The 17,547-nt window shown below is 37.0% G+C and overlaps 3 protein-coding genes across 6 annotated transcripts; 2 read left to right on the top strand and 1 right to left on the bottom strand.

The window, feature by feature from the left end:
* The first annotated feature begins 96 nt into the window (after positions 1-96).
* On the top strand, positions 97-4,767 carry LOC140773199 (TITAN-like protein). 3 transcript variants are annotated; one of them, XM_073115645.1, is made up of 8 exons: positions 108-465; positions 540-666; positions 1,198-1,543; positions 1,638-1,705; positions 2,224-2,260; positions 2,369-2,781; positions 3,178-3,253; positions 4,157-4,767. In XM_073115645.1, the coding sequence occupies exons 1-8, from the start codon at positions 179-181 to the stop codon at positions 4,171-4,173; spliced, it is 1,371 nt and encodes a 456-aa protein (XP_072971746.1). In that variant the 5' UTR covers positions 108-178; the 3' UTR covers positions 4,174-4,767. The 3 variants fall into 3 exon arrangements, with proteins under 3 accessions (XP_072971745.1, XP_072971747.1, XP_072971746.1); XM_073115646.1 differs by lacking the exon at positions 3,178-3,253 and having other exon boundaries at positions 104-465; XM_073115644.1 differs by lacking the exons at positions 3,178-3,253; positions 4,157-4,767 and having other exon boundaries at positions 97-465; positions 2,369-3,171.
* Positions 4,768-6,119: 1,352 nt separating this feature from the next.
* Positions 6,120-12,527, top strand: LOC140773200 (uncharacterized). 2 transcript variants are annotated; one of them, XM_073115648.1, is made up of 5 exons: positions 6,120-6,259; positions 6,394-6,513; positions 6,611-6,810; positions 10,625-10,854; positions 11,938-12,527. In XM_073115648.1, the coding sequence occupies exons 2-5, from the start codon at positions 6,422-6,424 to the stop codon at positions 12,214-12,216; spliced, it is 801 nt and encodes a 266-aa protein (XP_072971749.1). In that variant the 5' UTR covers positions 6,120-6,259; positions 6,394-6,421; the 3' UTR covers positions 12,217-12,527. The 2 variants fall into 2 exon arrangements, with proteins under 2 accessions (XP_072971749.1, XP_072971748.1); XM_073115647.1 differs by lacking the exon at positions 6,120-6,259 and having other exon boundaries at positions 6,273-6,513.
* A 1,267-nt stretch (positions 12,528-13,794) lies between these two features.
* LOC140774379 (uncharacterized) lies at positions 13,795-14,931 on the bottom strand. Its single transcript, XM_073117357.1, has one exon. It carries the CDS (start codon positions 14,787-14,789, stop codon positions 13,872-13,874), a length of 918 nt encoding a protein of 305 aa, XP_072973458.1. The 5' UTR covers positions 14,790-14,931; the 3' UTR covers positions 13,795-13,871.
* Positions 14,932-17,547: the final 2,616 nt, after the last annotated feature.

Here is a 17,547-nt window from a genome sequence, read left to right as displayed (position 1 = left end):
CGAACAACTGAGGGAGTCACTAATTACAAGTACGTGGGTAGACCGCGAACCGCTACGCCGAGCGCGCCCGAGCCCAAATCGTATTAGATGAGGTTTAAGTTTCAACTCTTTTCAAATTATAGCGGCTGACCAAACCCATATTGTTAGGATCGGTTCAGATTGACTCAACCCGGCAACCATGGAGTCTGCGAAGTCGGAGGAGAAGAAGCAGCCATCGTCCTCTGGCAGCTTCTCCTTCTGCGAGGTATGCAAGATAAACCACGACCAAGGCCGCCGCCACAAGTACTCTTCCTCCCATCTACGCGCCCTCTCCTCCCTCCTCTCCCGCTTCCACAAGAAGCTCTCCGACCTCCGCTTCTTCCTCCGCAACCCTTCCCTTCTCCGCCCCGAGCACTCCCATCGTAACCGCCTCTGGTGCCCCTTCTGTGCCCTCGACCTCCAAGAGATCGGCAGCTCCTTCGCATGGTAAATCTCTAGGGTTTAGGCGATTTCGGAGGTTTGTAAGGGCTAATCTGGTGGTTTCTGCTTCTTGTTTGCAGTAGCACCGCGATCTATCATTTGGCGAGCGCGGAACATATGAAGAACGTGAGGGATTTCATATGGAAGCACGGGGGAGGGATGGATCGGGCCGAATCCTTTGGGTTCTCCGAGGCTGATCTCCTCAAGGTGATTGCCTGATTCTAGAAGCTAGCGTTTACTAGAAAGAACTGCTTTAGGATTCTGATCTCTAAAATATTTGAGGAAGATGCTAGCTATAATAATTAATGCTAGTCGAATACATTGTTATAGCTTTGCGTCTTGAATGCTGCAGTTTTTATGGATTGTGTGCATGTATTTGCTTAGACTTGTTGGCATTTTATTAGGAGAAGAATTTTAATATAGATTGTTCATTTTATTTTCAATGAAAGTTATTGTTAATCATGATACTTCTTGAAAGAATAACAAACACTTTTGCTGATGAAGTGTCTCTTTTCCTTGTTAGATATTATTGCAATATTTTGGGAGTTTCGTTTTTTTTTAAACAAAAAAAAGGCATGCTGATACAGACTTTTTATAATCAGTAAATAAATCACTGTTCTATGTTGTAAGAAATATTAAATATCTAGGTTTTATATACAAGTTTGGTAAATTGAACATCTTTAATTTCTTATGTGTTGGATGCCAATATTAATGTGACTTGCTAATGCTGAATTTCAGTGGGAGAAAGGGTGTGAGTCACTGAAGAGTGCAGGTCGGTCTTCTGGTGAAGGATCCATAGGACCGTCCGTTGGGCCATCAAAAGATATCCAAACTGAACTTACCACTAACAATATGGATAATTATGCTGAAACTTATATGCAGTCTTTTAGTTTAAATGTTTCTGATAGTGTTATGCCTTTACAAAGTCCTACAAATGAGGAGCACTGGGTTACCCATTCAGAGTTTAGTGGAACTTTTACTGCTGGATGGGTTCCCTTTTGTTCTCCTTTCAGAACTGGCATACAAGAATATAAAGATCTTCAGAATACACATGTTTCACAAAGTAATTCTGAGCATTTCAATGGTAAGTGTAAGCTATCTATGTTTCTCATGCTGATGATTTGGTCAAGTAGGTAATTTTTATGATAATCTTTTCCTATGTTCTCTAACTTATTCAGGTTGTCGATCTGCTAGTTGTCACGATAATCGGAAAGTGTTGACTCGTTTGTCATTAAGTAATGGAATGGTAATATCTTTTGGTTTGCAGAAATTGTTCTTTATTTGGTTATCATTTGATTTTGGCTTTTCTTTCTCAAAGATCAAGTGGACAACACCCCTAAGAATTGTGACAGAATTGGCCTTCTCTTGGTTCAATTGCTCTTTTGAGAATATGTGCATTAGCCATTAATGTAATTCTATTTGTTTTGTCTGCGAGATACATATCTCCAGAACCAGAAGTTACAAGTGGTTGAAAATGTTCAACATAAGATAGTGGCTCTTAATGTATAAAAATTAGGACTGTGAAGGAAATATTCAAATTTCTAGGAGCTCAGCAATATAATATTTATAGTCTTTGTGAGGAAAAATTCTTTTACGGAGATAATATAAGAGGATACATTCTATGCATAGTATTTAAAGTGGCACTTTGATGGGCATCATTCTGTCTTTTTTGTCACATTGTTGATGCTCGTTTTGTTTGAAAGGGTACTTCTGAATAGCTGATGAGTCCTCAATGCAGCAAGCTTTTTAATGTTTGTTTTGCAGGATCAAAGAAGTGATTCTGGAAGGGACTACAATGGGGGTAGAGTACTCCTTTAGCTTCCAAATTTACTTATCATAGTTAGCTTCCTTCCAGCGTCCCAGTTGCATTTGACAAAGGAATTTTGTTTTTTGTATTTACCGTTTTTAGTTGTGAAGAATTTGACTTCAATATCATTGCCCTCTGATGGCTTGAGAGCGAATGTGCATACTGGTGCTCCCCCTCCATGGTTAGAAGCAAATGAAGAAAATGTTAGAAGTTTATCTAAGAATATATCACACCTTTCCTCGGCTCAGAAAGGGAAGTCAAGAAAATTAAATCCCAAACGTGTGGGAGCTGCATGGGCAGAAAAAAGGCGAGCTGAACTTGAGATGGAAAAGAGAGGAGAGATTGTGACAAAAAATTGTGATGCTAATTGGCTTCCAAATTTTGGCCGAGTTTGGCAATCAGGCACTAGAAAAGAATCAAGGAAAGAGTTTGAGAAAGAGAAAAATGAGCTCCATGAGAATAGCAATTGTCCTGAATTATCATTCCAGATGCAACCATATATAAGCAAACGGATGGTAACTTATTATTTCCTAATCTTCATGTTTGTAGTCCTATACTGTATCAGATCTTCTAAACAGGTCGCTTCAGCTGATAAATTTTATTGTTCTTGTTGGCAATTTGCTGAAACATTTTATTCCTGCTTCCATGTGTTAGAGATTTGTCATTTATAAATTGTCCTAATCTTCTTGTTCTTGTCTTGATTTTCTTCTGTTGCCTCTGTTAAGCAATAAATTATATCTGCTTTTTTCAAGTTTTGACAATCCTGATTTTAAATTTGCTGGCGGTACTGTTTTACTATCATGCTTACACACTTCTAATGATTTATGATGTTGATAATTAATCATTAGAAGTCGATAATATATTGTATTTGGATACTGATCTTGCATGCTTGGCTCTCATTTTGTTTACAGCGTTTAGGTTCTGATGAACTTCAAGACCATGTTGAATCTAAAACTTATAGCAGTGAAGAAAACTTCACGATCTCCGGTACGATGTTAATTTATCTTCCTGTACAGTGTTAAACGTTTTTTTGTACAAAATAAACAAGTGGATTCTTTCTTGAGAATTGAAAAGAGGAATCATAAATTGTTGATTACCTCTATGTTGAAGATCTAGTCAAATAACAGTCGAAAATGACCATCTTAAAGATCCATTAATCAATCATAGTCCTCATCAGAGAAAGGTGTCATCATGAGACCATCCAAGGTTTTAACTCACAATTACTGAGTAAGAGTTGATAATGAGATTGCACTAGAAGATTAAAGTTCCAATAGCGGTGTTTACACCAAGTGTCAAGATTCTTTTGCTATTTCTATTTTCTAGAACAATTAATATAAAGAGTTTTCTGGTATAAACTGTATCTACCTGTTGAATATTAGCATTTAGTACTACATTTTTTTGAATGTTACATAGCACTATTTTCTTTCTTCTACTCTTTTCCTACTAGTTTTTCTTCCTCTATATCTCTTTGAAAGTTACGCAGCACTGAAATAAAATTAGAGAAATCCTTCTGCCTGCTCATTGGATTGTCTTTGGTCTAGTATCTGATTATCTATATGTAGTTGTTGATGCTTTATACCTGAGATCTAATTATGAGATGTACAGTCCACTAATAATGCACTACATCGCTTAAAATTCTAGAACAGTTAGAGTGAAGAGTTCTATGGTATTACTATTTGCAATTGTTCTGATTAAACATATATCATTTAAGATGAGACAACCTTCTGAAGATTTGAAGTATTTCCTAATTGTCTTTTTCTTCAACCTGAGAATAAGTATGTACAGTACTTCAATCATAATTTTCCCTCAGAAATTTTATTGGTCATTAGTTTTGCTGATATCGTAGAAATCTTATGATCTATTTGCTTATTCAATGCCAAAATTGTGCAGAGAAGTCCATAACATAATCACGATCGCTCATTCTAAGTTCAATACTCTCTTGGGCCTTCTCCACATCCAATGTTGGAAAGAAAGATCATGGTGCTCGAACCAGAAAAACTGATGGATGCCGGATTACTATACCCAACCTGATTTCTGGAAGTCCATGATGCCTCGCTATCAGCATCCGTACACCTTCTATAACTTCATTTCCAAAATTCCAAAGCACATTGTGTATACCAGAAGAACTTTTACCCATGTACAGAATCATATGCCAATAGACGTGCTTCATGTGTCATCATGTGACAGGTCCTGCCTGAGCCTCATTAACTTTCATGTGCCCATCCCTCTTGTTTGCGGAGCTGCTACTACATTTATTATAGATGCCTGCAAAGCTTATCAGTGATTATGGCAACTCATTTATGAGATACCTATATCAACTGACGCAAAGAAATTGTTTCTGTAAACGTCTTGTATGTTCATTCAGGGTAGTTGTGAATGGCAAGTATTCTTTTGTTGATTCAGAATTTCATACCGAAATCTGTACAGTTGTTTCATAGTTGCTCTCTCGCGAAACTTGCTTGATTTGGTATTTTCTGCTGGTAAAGATACTAGTTGATGTATATAGCTGTTGGGTCTGATTCAATATATTATTACTTGAGAATTTTTTTTAGAGGATAGGGGACACGAACCCCTGGTTAAATTTTATTGTTTCTATTATTAGAAATTAAAAAGAAAGATCAGTGAAATAATACTTTTGGTCTGGGTTGATGGTGGTCTGATTAGTATATTTGTTGAGCAAAATTTTGCAGACACAAGTTATAATCCAGGAACTTAGAACATCAATAGTTTTTTATTATCAAAAGTTAGAGCGTTAAGTAACATATTTCTTAATTCTTTGTTTATATAGGAAAAGCATATTCAGATATTACAATAAGATAGAGTGATACACTTAATAAAGAAAAGATAGAATAGTGACACTTTGACATAAGTTTTACAGTCACGTTGCATTCCAACACTATTTTCTCTCACAAAGTGTATGTTTGAACAAATTAGTTTCGTTTCGAAATGACTTTACTATTTAGAATATAATAAGAGTGAAATAAAATTATCTAATTTTAATGTTTAGAATAAAGTAGGAATTAACTATAGAATATAATTAACTAAGTTAATACTCAACCCAGCAAACCTACTTGCTGTCACTCAACCACCTCACTAGCACCCACACTGAGTCACTAACCCTACCAATCTACGATCCCTTTTGGAGTTTCGGTCTCTCAGTCTGCCCTGTCCAACAGAAGAAAAACACGAGATCCACTTGGCTACTCCGCCACCATCGCCGTCGTGACCACACCAGTTCGTAGCTTTACTTAATCGTTGCTGCTTAGTACACAAAGAGAATAGAACTTCACCCTTCTCCTCGACCAACCATTTCCTTAATGAACTCCTCAATTTGTAGTGGACATGATTAAATAAGAATTATTAATTTCTCCTATCTAATCGAACGATTAAAATTGAATAATATTAAATAAAATTAACTAGAAGTGTCGATCACTTTTCTAAATTATAAGAATAAATTAGTCATATTTTATTTCTCTCTTTTAACTAACCATATTTTTATATAAAAAATAATAATAATAATATATTTGTAGAAGTTAATATCCCTATCATTAAGGAAACAGTTATAAAGATAAGCAATAAGAAAATATTTAAATATTTACTTTTTTATCAATAAATTTAGTCATGTAAAATATCTTATATACCCTTATTTTAATAACTAATTAGTCATGTAAAATATCACATAAATATTATCCAAATTCAACCTCAAATCATTAATTTTATAACGTATACTGAAATCCATCTAAATTCGATGAAACCAATTGAAATTAATACTCACTTAACAGCGGGCGGGTTTTTAAAACAGGGTGCAAAATTTCCCTAGAAGAAGAATAATTATGTCATCCCGTTCGTCATATCTTAAGTACTTCACAGCCCACGCTGCGTCACTCTCAATGTGTTCTGCGATTATAAATTAGAATAAGAGACTCCAGTCGTCGTCGTCATCGTCTTCGTCTTCGTCTTCGTCTTCGATTCCCATACGAGATTACCAACCAAGTGCGGTGTCGTTACTAGCCAATTTCCTTTTTTCCTCCTCTCTTTCTCTCTCATTGCGAGATCTGTGGGGAGTTCTCCACTTGTTCTTTTATTACGCGTCCAGGTTACCTATTAATTCTCTTTGGGTCTTCCAGAATTGGACCGATTCGATCGGATTCAAGGATGGCGAGTTCTGCAAAGAAGGTTCTGCTCACCTCCAATGGCGACGATATCTCAAAGGGCCTCGCTTACCATCTGGTTAAGTCTGGATGCAGGTATTCACCTCTTTCGCTGCATCTATTGCATTTTTCTAATTTCTCGCGTGGCTGTGATTGTTTTGTTAACAATTTTATGTTGGTATTTTAATCATAGGGTAGTTTTGATGGGCGATGAGAATGCCCTAAGAAGAATGGCAGAGGAGATCATGAATTCTTTGGAGCGAGTTGGATTTATTAGTGTAGTGGGCTTAGATTTCGAAGAAGAGGCGGAGGTGGCTTTTGATGAGGCGGTTGGTAAAGCGTGGAAGCTCGCAGAATCATTCGATGCATTTGTTAACTGTTATGCCTATGAAGGTAAAACCCTTTACTGTGTTTTTCTTTTCGGGAAAAAAGTAGATAAAGATGTGCTATTACGTACCCTTGTGATTTATTAGTGGTTTAAAACTTTTTAGTTATTGTCTTGCTTTAGATATGATTGTATTTGATAATCATGGAAACATGCTGCATCCTTGATCGTGACAAAAGTTCTGTTTATTTTGGAAGGCTGAGAACTATTGGATTTTGTAGTGCAATGGGAAAAAAGTAAGCAAATTTTCAAGTTTATATTTAGTGCATAGGTAGTAGAGGATCATTTTTTAATTACTCTATAAACAAAGTTAGTATTAAATTACTGCTATAACTGATATCCTCTATAGTACTATATGTGGGATTAGCTAATAAGAAAGATTACCTGTATTTTCAGATTTCTTTGTCTTGAGAGCTGTTAACTTGTACAATTCTTAGCTTTATAGAGCATAAAATCAGAAGAGGCTTTACAAGTTATCCTCCTGCAATTGACAAATCCAATAAATAGGAATTATGTATCACATTACCAATAGATCAAATTAAGCTTTTTGATCCATTGCTTGAAAGATGGCCACAATAATAAACAAGGAAGCATTTCATGTACAAGAACTTGGCAAAATACAGCAGCAGGACAAATCCAATATGTAATCTCAGCTGAATGTTGATAGTGGATCGATAAATGATCTAATTATTGATGCTTTAGCTAAGAGATAATTAATTTTATTTACTGCACAGGACAAGATCCCACTCATAAGGGCACTATTTCAGAGGATTTTTTTTTAGAAATTTTTCAATATTTTTAAATAATATTTTAGAATTTTATGTATTTTAAAACATAATCTGATTTGATATGGGTGGCCAATACGGCTGATTCAGCCAATACGATCAATACGTATTATTTTTTCTAGCTATCGATTTCGATCTAGATATCGAATTTTCGAGTCTTGGAAAAAATACTATTTTTTTCGTGCCTAAGGGAATATCGAACTTTGAAATGGAAAACTTTCATTCTTTGATTATTAGCATCCTGATTCCAACATATATTAATAGGTACAGATATCCAAGGGTAGGAGTACATAACAATACCACTGCTTATGTATGCATTGACATGCAACGGTAAAGGAGATGTATGTGAGATGGCAATCCGCTGCAGTATACAGCAGCTAATGGACAATGTGCTCCATAGGGGCTGGGTATACATGATTTATTTAAATCTGTTTGAATTTAAAGGTCTGTCAGAAGTGTGATAAATTAGGCCTGGTATTCAGATATAAAGCTAATACTCAGGGTTGATCTTGGTGAACCGAAAGATCAGAAAATGTTTAAAAATAAAGAAAAGAAAACTATTCTTCACTGCTCTTTTCCTATTGGATGCCTTGGAGAATGAGAAATCAAAGAAGTCCATCTCCTTTATTTAGTTGGAGAAAGAAAGTGGACAACTTAAGACATTTTTAGTTAGTAATGGATTGTCTTTGGAGGATGAGAGAGCCCTAATATTTCCATTTATGTACACGTATGTGTGATTCCTGTATGGTACACACACACACACACACACACACACACACACACACACACACACACACACATATATATATGGTGCCTCTGTCTTTTTCTAGAATATTTTCATTTTCATTCAGGAAAAATAGATATCAAGTGCATTCATTCGTTTCCCTTGTATATACCAGTAAGCTGGTTATATTCAAATTGAGATTGGTCTATTTGAATGATCTCAATAATTATCCACCTGAACCCTGATTACCTACGGATCAAGTTGTGGGAGTTTGCAATCCTATGCTGGTATATAGAGAAACTCATATGTTGGTGGCAGTACTTGTGTATAAATCGTGCACCAGGTGTAAATTGCAGCATCGTGAATATATTATGTATCTGGTGCATGGCATAACTGTATAGCTGCTACAGATTAAGGTACTATACTGTGGCTACACACTCACACTTACGATGACAAACTCACCAAAATAGTTCTGGTGTACATAGGTGCTGCTGCAGGTTTACGTGCATTATGGCCAATGATGCATAGTCAATTTGTTGAAGTGCTTTACCTAGCAAGTTGATTGAAAAGAGTGAAGTAACCTTTTCATGGTGTGCTGAATTTGATCCAAATCTGTGAAGCACCTAGCTTGCCCCAAGGTTCATATTGATTTCTTAGTGCTGAAGCTGACAATGTTGGCTGAGGCACTGCTTCCTGACTTTTCAACTTGAATTCTAAGGACTATCTCTTTTAGATATTGAGTCATTATAGTTGTTAATGGGTTTGAGCGGAAAGAACCAGAAAGGGAAAAAAGCATCTGTAATAACAAGTACATGAAAAGTGTTTTAGTGCCATGACATTTTGTCGTTTCATAGTTACAATTTATGTAAAAGGAGACAAGTGGCAACATGTCCAAATTATTACTTGGTAGAGTTTTGGACTAAGATACTGGAAATGTAGTAAATATAGAATTTTCCTCTAGGTTTATTAGTTAATTTATAAGGACAGAATGCTAAACTTATTCTAATTAGTGCATCAAACCTTGATTATTTATCATCAGGCTTCCTAGAGTCAGAAACTGCTTTCATAGTTCATATACTAATCAGAAGCTCCATTTTGTTTCTCATCCTTTTCAGACACTAGGAGGTAGAAAGCTTAAAAACTGGTATCTAATTTTAACCCTTCTGGCTGTGCATAATCGAGATCATATGAATAATGAAAATTCTATTTCTCTATTTTGCCTTTAAGGTCATCTGAGTAATTTTCCAACAATATGCAGCTGGTTTTGACAACAACCCTTAAGACTTCAGAACCTGATTATTGACCTGAGAGTAGCAATATAGGGACTTCCATAAACGCTATTGACAAGAAGAGTAGTTTACCTTTCTAGTTGCTGTTTGGCTTGTGCAACCTATTAGCTCAAATAAGATATTTTAGTTTATTATGATTGTCTCATGTCATAGTCTTGCTTCAAGCTTCATATCCCTCATGATTTGTTTTGAGGGATCTTCTGCAGTATTTTGTTGGAATGTAACAGGCATTGCTGCAATACAAGAAATACTCTTATAGAAATCTGTATACTAGCATTCCACACTTAAGTGCCTAGAATAAGTATCACTTGCATCGACATAGTGCCCGTTGTTAGAGTGTGATTCACCATATTGAAGAGGAATTGGATATCTGACATTATGAAATCAGATGGGTTAAGTTTAAATCTGTTATCTTATCTTGAATAGACTTAGTAGCCACAACATTAAGGTATGCGGTGCACCAATTGGTAGTTAGCATGATGGGCATGTGCCAGCCATGTAATAGGATCATTTCTCATCTCTAATGGATTCCTTTTTTGTGGCATGCTGACTTGTTTGTGCTGATACTGCCAATGAATGTCTAAGGAATGTTTGAAGAGATGCTGATCCTTCATAAAAGGAACCTGACCTGCAACCAACAAAATAGATTATTTTACCATCTAGCTGGCTGAGTTGCTTGAGCAAGCTTGCAATGTGAATTTTCATTTGTTGAAAAAGTTGTTTGGAGAACCAGAAGTGCCGTATCAACTTTAAATAGTTATTGCCTTACTCTTATTCTTAAGAGCAGATGTTATAGAAATATTGATGAAGATGAAGATGATCATGATAGTATCTCTATATCCTAACATAGCATCTATCTGCAAAGTAGAAAGTGCAGACTAGTTAGTACGTTGTAAGATGTCCATGTTGAAAGTTTTTGACTATTTGCAATACATGTCGACAAGGTAATTCGTTTGGCATCATTGAGGTTTGTCTCAATGTTTATAACTTGTATACTTTCCTCATGGTTGAAATATTTGAGCAGGGATGATGCAAGATTGTCTTGATATAAGTGAACAAGAGTATAAAAAGACAATAAAAGTTAATGTGACGGCACCATGGTTTCTTCTAAAGGCTTTCGCTAAGCGAGTGCGGGATTTCAAATCAGGAGGGTCTGTCATATTCTTGACCCAGATCATAGGAGCCGAAAGAGGGTTATACCCTGGAGCTGCTGCATATGGCTTAAGTTTGGCTGCTATTCAACAGTTGGTTCGGGTAAGCTTGTTGTAACTGGATATCTACACCTATTTCCTTTATGGCAGACCTTATCACTCTTCAGTTGTTAATTAGGTAATAGAAAATATGTCTTGCATTAGCATATAGAAGTCTGTTTGTGTGCTGTAACTTGATAAATAATTGATTGAGGGAAAGGGAGAATGTATTTTTAACTACACATTGAACTATTAATAATGTACAAGATTACCACTACGTTCAGCATAATTGGTTATTTCTCAATTTCTTATTAGTGTGGACTATGGAGGGAATGAGCTATGGATAAGGTTGACAACTTAATTAAGCTCCTTTTCAGCAGGTTGTTCATTCTGAAACTGATCTTAGATATTAGGCTTGAAATTCATTTGTAACGGAACTTCTGGCCTAGTCACCTTGTACCCTTTGCATCTTATATTTCTCCATGAATTCATTATATTGGTCAAAAGTTTGAGGAAAGCCAAGTTAATTCAGTTCCTGCGCCAGGTCTAGTAACATAAAGTGGTACGGCAGGAATAATCGCTAAACATGTTAATTCAACAATCCCTCATATTGCTTGGCAAGTAAGGCTACAAAAAACTGACTCTTAGATTTGATCTGTGTCATAGGTGTGAGCTATTCATACTACAATGACTAATTTCAAAAGAGTTGCTTACTGAGGCGATCATTTTACTGTTTAAATGGGAGAGATGTGAAGGAAAACAAATTGCTAGATTGGTAACTTTGTAGGGACAAATTCTATATCAAGAACCAATTCTTTTATCTTCTTTTCCCATCTCAGGCTTAAAATTCTTAATAAGAGTAAAAGAATCTCTCTGACAGCTAGATGCTTTTAGTAGAACATTTTGTGAAGGCTTTCTGTCTAGGTAGGATCAGAAACAGAGCATTGAAAAAATTACTTGTAGCTCAAAATGGTTTCTATCAGAAATTTGCTCTTGAATCATGCTTATTTACTTCTGATTTTCATTTTAATGCATCCATTAAGCGGAAGATCGTGCATCTCATGGTAATGATTCCTGACTCAAATTTCACTACCTTTGCCTTTATATGCTTACGCTCTTCTCCAACCTTAAACTATTGCATTTACAGCTTTCAGCAATGGAAATTGGTAAGTACAAGATTAGGGTTAATGGGGTTGCCCGTGGCTTGCACTTGGGTGACAATTATCCCCTCTCAGTGGGGAGGGAGAAGGCAGAGAAGTCTACAGGCAACATGATGCCACTGAAGAGGTGGCTCGACCCAAAAAACGACCTCGCCTCCACTGTGCTCTACTTGATCGGAAATGAGTCCCGTTACATGACCGGCACTACCATCTTCGTCGACGGTGCTCAATCCATCGTTAGGCCCCGCATGCGGTCTTACATGTGAGGGGATCACTCAGCCTTGTTCTTCCTTTATGCTACCAAGTGGGAAAGAACTTGGGAGTCTAGCTAATCTTATTACTATTCTAAGAGTTGAAGCAACAGAAACGTTTAATAGTCAGGTGATAAAGTGGAACAACACAGTATCAAGCCTACTGCTTATATTTCATTATGTTTTTATTGTAAATAAAGCTTGTCGATCAAAGTTGTTTATTCCACACAACAAGTTATAGGCATGAAGCCTAATCTCATTCAAGAAATAGACTTTTGTTGGTAATCATAATCTAATAATTACAGGTTTATTTAGGTACTGCAGAATGACCCACGATGCATGGAGTACAGTCCTGATATATTTTGGTATCTTTTGACTACACATCTTTACTTTCATATAAATTATTGGTCTCGGCACTTTATCCAAACGATAAGTCTTTTTACCAACGTAATTCTACTCGCAACCAAAACAAAATATAATCAAACGAGTGAGTTTCAAATTTATTTAAACAAGTAGCTGGGCGACTTCTAATCCCCGTGAATGATTCAATGATTTTAAATATAAAAATGCTCACTCTGTTTGTCAGCAAGATTCTCATTATTTTATTTTATTTTATTTTATTTAAAAAAAAAGATTCTATTTTATATATCTCTATGTCTTTCATATTGACTATTTGCTACGGGCTATATGGTTCAAAAACTAGATAGATTTATGGGATGAAAGTTCTGAATAGAGTGATGGGTGAGTGGACATATGTCCCCTTCACAATTCCCAAGAAAGAAAAGGAGGGTCTGAAGAATTAGGTGGCATAGTTGTTTGGGCAGTCAGATGTGTGAGGTAGCACATGGAACAGTACGGCTGCATAGATGGAGAAATTTAGGTTGGAATCTTTGGGCATTCCCATGTGATCCTCTGCTATCCTCAAACCCACCACTTCCAGCCACCACACAATTCCAGGCCACAACTACTAGTAGTAGTAGTAGTAGTAGTAGTACCCTTCACTTACAGCTACCTTACAACATCCATGATATAATTCACTTGTTACATACCCAGATCATTCACTCATCACCACAATCTGATCATTTCTTTGCAGCAAAGAGTGAGATTAATTAGTACTAATCTGAAGGGAATAGATGCTTCTACTATCAAACACTTGGAAAACGACCACCTTGTTTCCCCCCCTTCTTCTTGATTTCTTTTCTTTTCTTTTTTTATTTGTTCCTAGTACTATCCTAAGTTAGAATGCTGTTAGAACAGTCACCTGATACAAACTCAGAAAAAAGAACTACCCAATGTTAACTACTACTGCTGGTTTCGCTTTCAAGGTTTGTTTGGATAAAGAGAATATGGGAGAAAAAGAAAAGAAAAGAAAATTTTAGTTTTTTCTCCATTAATTTATAGAGAGATGAAAAAAAAAATGATGGTTAGAGTTAGAATTAGAGGTCTTTTTTTTTTCTTCTTTTTTTACTTTGTTCTTCGTTCTCTGTAAAAAAATATTTAATCCCCTCACTTTTTCTTTTTTTTCTCTCTTATCCTTTTTTTTGTGTCTTCTCTCTATCAAATCAAAACAGGATGTAAAAGTGTAGAATTGAGTTTTTGACATAATTAAGGTTAAGATTCATGGAAGACCCAAGAAGATTAACAATATACACATGAATAATTTACATCAACTAATACACCTTCTTAGAGAACATAGTCCTCAGACTAAAAACTCTCCCATTTCCACCGCCGCCACCACCACCACTGCATGTATTCACCCTTAAACTCAGCAGCCTAACTCCGACCCCGCCACCGCCACCGCCACCGCCACCGCTGCTGCCTTTCTTCGCCTCGCCGCCATTTCCATCATCTCTTTTCTCCTTATTCTCCAAGCTCTTGGTACCTCTCCTAAGTCGCCACACCGGCCCGGCCCGCCCGAGGTGGATGCCGCCGCCGTTAAACCCTAGACGGCCCGGGTGGCCGCCGGCCCACCTCCTCAGTATCGTCGATGACGTGGCTGCGGCGGAGGCCGCCGTCTTACCAGACTCCCCGTGCGAGTTACTCCGAGAACACGGCGCGCTGCTAGCTTTTCGTCCGGCGATCGCAGCCGACTTAGCCCGGCTCCACGAGCCGATGCCGCCGCCGTTGCCGGCGGAGCGGCTCCTCGAGAAGGGCCAGATGTTTATGTTGAGCTCGGCGTTGCTTCCCACGCTTCCCCTTCTCTCTTTTCTCTCTCTTCTCCTCTCTCCTACCTTGTAGATGTCTTTCAACTTCTTGTAGAAGGTTAGAGAAGGAGGAGGAGAAGAAGGAGGAGGAGGCGGAGGAGGAGGAGGAGCAGGAAGAGTTGGAGTGGAGTCTTCCGGAGGCGGCGGGGAGTCGGAGTCGTGTTCGGGTGGATGAGGAGGAGGGTTGGGTTGGGAGAGGGAGAGTGAGAGGTGGTGAAGAGGGAGGAGTAGGCCATCGACGAAGAGCTCGTCGGCGGTGAGGAGCTGAGGTGGAGGGGGGAAGGAGGAGGGGTTGTTACCGACCATCCAGAACTCAAACTCCGGCGAGGAGGAGGAGAAAGTGATACTTTTTCGTGGGGATTCTTCGATTGCTAACTCATCCATTTGGAGGAGAGAAATTAAGAGAGAGAGGAAATGGATGGAAGAAGTATTGAGGAATAAGAAGGTGGTGAACTGATGCTTTGCTGCACGTGGATGTAGAGAGAGAGAGAGAAGGGTAGATGATAGATCCAGTAGTGGTGGTGGCTTTGCTGACAAGCTTGTCTACTACTCTCTATCTGTAACGATATATAATTCGAGAGCTAATTATTTGGGTTAGATTTAGTTTGGGATCCAAGAATTGTTATCTTGAGTCTTAGTCTCTTGACTTACCTTTCCTTTTATATTGTTTTCTTTTGCATGTAAGTGCCTGCATTTTTAGATTATCGTGAGAAACCACCACCTTGCATTTATTTATTTTTATTTTTTTTATTTTTATGCACTGGCAATCATCCTTATTATCACCATATATTTTAGCCATAAATAAGTCTAGAAAACTGTTCTCTTTTTTAAAATTCATAAAATTAATAAATGGAATATTTCATCCATCTTAGATTCTAATTTTATATTTCTTAAATTGCTCCCTACTTTCTTTTATCTAATGCGACATAGACTAAATTAATAACAATTGTTTTGAACTCATTAATCTTATAAGGCTCGGTGTTCGGATTGATTTTATCGTAAATTGGTCGATAAATATCTATACAATAATAGTATACAATGATAATTAAAGCTGGCCCATGAAGCTAGACTAGTGGGCAGCAATCATGGGCCTAAACAACCGAAGGCCCATTTATCCATCTTAGAGCTTAGACGGATTGGGCCGGGCCGGGCTTTAATAAGCCTAATCATGGGTCAAATGTTTTAATTCATTCTCAAATCTTAAAGCCTATGAGCAGGCTGTTTATTGTGGTGATAGTTGAGCCAAATATTAAACATCTCATATTGTACCTAAAGTTGTTTTTAAGAGAGAAGAGGAGTAGCCATGAATGCTTTGAGTTGGAGGACACACGAAATTGTTATAATCTCTACTCAATAAATGGTGCAATTAATCGAATTTGAATTATCTTCTTCCAAACCAAAGCATGTGCACTTGGGTCATGGGATTTGATTATGTAAAATAATCACTTCATTAATGTATGAAAGAATATAAGGTTGCGTATATCTTACTCTCTCTTAATGTGTGCCAACATAATCATCTATATGTCACATCAAGGGTGAGAGCCAAGAATTCTGCACTCGTCAAAAGATTAAAATCTAATTGCAAATATTAATGTATATATAAAAGGAGGAGATAACACATCCAGAGGAAAATGCTATTTATTTGGAAACAAGGAGTATATGAAAAGAATTTTAGTATATAAAGTATACTAGGAGAAGAATCCAAAGTAGACAATAAAGATTTTGACTCTTCTTCCCCTCGAGTTCTTCCAATTTGAAATTTTGGATTCTTCTCCTAGTTAAAAAGTAAAAAAGAAAAGAAAAGAAAAAGAGAGGATAGATTATTAATATACCATTTTAATCTATCCAAAATTTAAAGTAATTAATAATCAAAACATTCCATAGCACAATGTGGTCCTATATATAAAACAGGGTCTTTCTCTTTGGTCCTTTTCCTTATTTTTCACTTGTCTCTTGGTGCATTGTGGTCCTACAATTCCTAAGTACACATGTATCATGTTAACCCTTAAGCAAGAAGAAACCAAAGCATCTTAATCAGCAATTTGTACTTTGACATACATAGGTACACCTTAAACCTTGTTGAAGGGATTAAACAAGGGGTACTAAAACCTAAATTTTGATCCAAGAGAATGATTTCTTTAACACTAAGAAACTTCCCCTCTTATACTATTGTTTATGATACCAACCAGAAAAGAAAAAGAAATAAAGGAGACAAAGTTTGGATCTACTTAAGAAAAAAAAAAAATAATAAGGACCAGATGCATGAATGCCTAGCTTGGAGGACCACAATGAGAGAGGTTGGACCACAATACATAGGAGAGTGGTACATGGTCATTAATTTGCTCCAAAATTGTCTGAAACTGTGGTGAGTTCAGATGACTATTCTAACTGCATGGATGTTGTAGATTGCATGGCTCTAATGTCAAAGATGCTGCCTATGCTTTGTTTAACCCTCAAGGATGCCATTGCTTTAAGGAACCATTTTGATGCATCATGTAGTCATGGGGACTTTTGCCAAGATGAATTGTAATAAGAAGTTAACGAGTCACAAGTCACTCATCTTGCCGGCTTACATCATTGCAGACTTTGATCAATGTTTAACCATTCTGTCAGGCTTATACAGTGCTCTCTTCTTGATTGTTTTTCCTGAGGAGTCTATATTGTCGCAAGAGAAGGAATGCAGAACCGCAGAAGGATTGGATTCATTTACTTGTGGTTGAGGGTTTGAGAGAGATAGAGAGAGTGTATGGGAAAAGATTCCTTGTGTGTGTGTGTGTGTGTGTGTGTGTGTGTGTGTGTGTGTGTGTGTGTGTGTGTGTGTGTGAGGTGGGATCTCTTTTATATTGCCTTCTGTTAGGGCTTTTAATTTTTTTGCCATGGTGGGGCTTATAACCTTTTACAGGACTTTAAAAATAGAGCACTATGGACTACGTGATCAAGTTCCATGCAAACAGCAGCAGTTAGTCAGACCAGCTGTTTCGAAATAGAACCTTTTTTAAATTATTTTAAGTCTATTAAACTTTTTAAAACGTGCCTAATTCTTATCAAACATTGGACGAGTTGTAAAATCGCTAACTGAGATCAAGCGATTCATATTAAAAGTTACTAAACCTGAGACTTAGATGTAAATTTCTTTCCTAAG

Source organism: Typha angustifolia, chromosome 13, assembly GCF_048772165.1.
Source record: "Typha angustifolia cultivar Huaian chromosome 13, ASM4877216v1, whole genome shotgun sequence".
In the NCBI taxonomy this organism is placed as follows: Eukaryota; Viridiplantae; Streptophyta; class Magnoliopsida; order Poales; family Typhaceae; genus Typha; species Typha angustifolia.
The sequence above is the reverse complement of the archived record's forward strand: the minus strand, read 5'-3'. Positions and strand labels throughout refer to the sequence as shown.

Excerpts from the sequence above, each read along its gene's own strand:
- LOC140774379 (XM_073117357.1), bottom strand. The coding sequence starts at position 14,789 with ATGGATGAGTTAGCAATCGAAGAATCCCCACGAAAAAGTATCACTTTC.
- LOC140773199 (XM_073115644.1), top strand. The coding sequence starts at position 179 with ATGGAGTCTGCGAAGTCGGAGGAGAAGAAGCAGCCATCGTCCTCTGGC. Across the intron at positions 1,544-1,637 it reads TAATTCTGAGCATTTCAATG|GTTGTCGATCTGCTAGTTGT; the intron begins GTAAGTGTAAGC and ends TAACTTATTCAG. Across the intron at positions 1,706-2,223 it reads TGTCATTAAGTAATGGAATG|GATCAAAGAAGTGATTCTGG; the intron begins GTAATATCTTTT and ends TTTGTTTTGCAG.
- LOC140773200 (XM_073115648.1), top strand. The coding sequence starts at position 6,422 with ATGGCGAGTTCTGCAAAGAAGGTTCTGCTCACCTCCAATGGCGACGAT. Across the intron at positions 6,811-10,624 it reads TAACTGTTATGCCTATGAAG|GGATGATGCAAGATTGTCTT; the intron begins GTAAAACCCTTT and ends ATATTTGAGCAG. Across the intron at positions 10,855-11,937 it reads CTATTCAACAGTTGGTTCGG|CTTTCAGCAATGGAAATTGG; the intron begins GTAAGCTTGTTG and ends TTGCATTTACAG.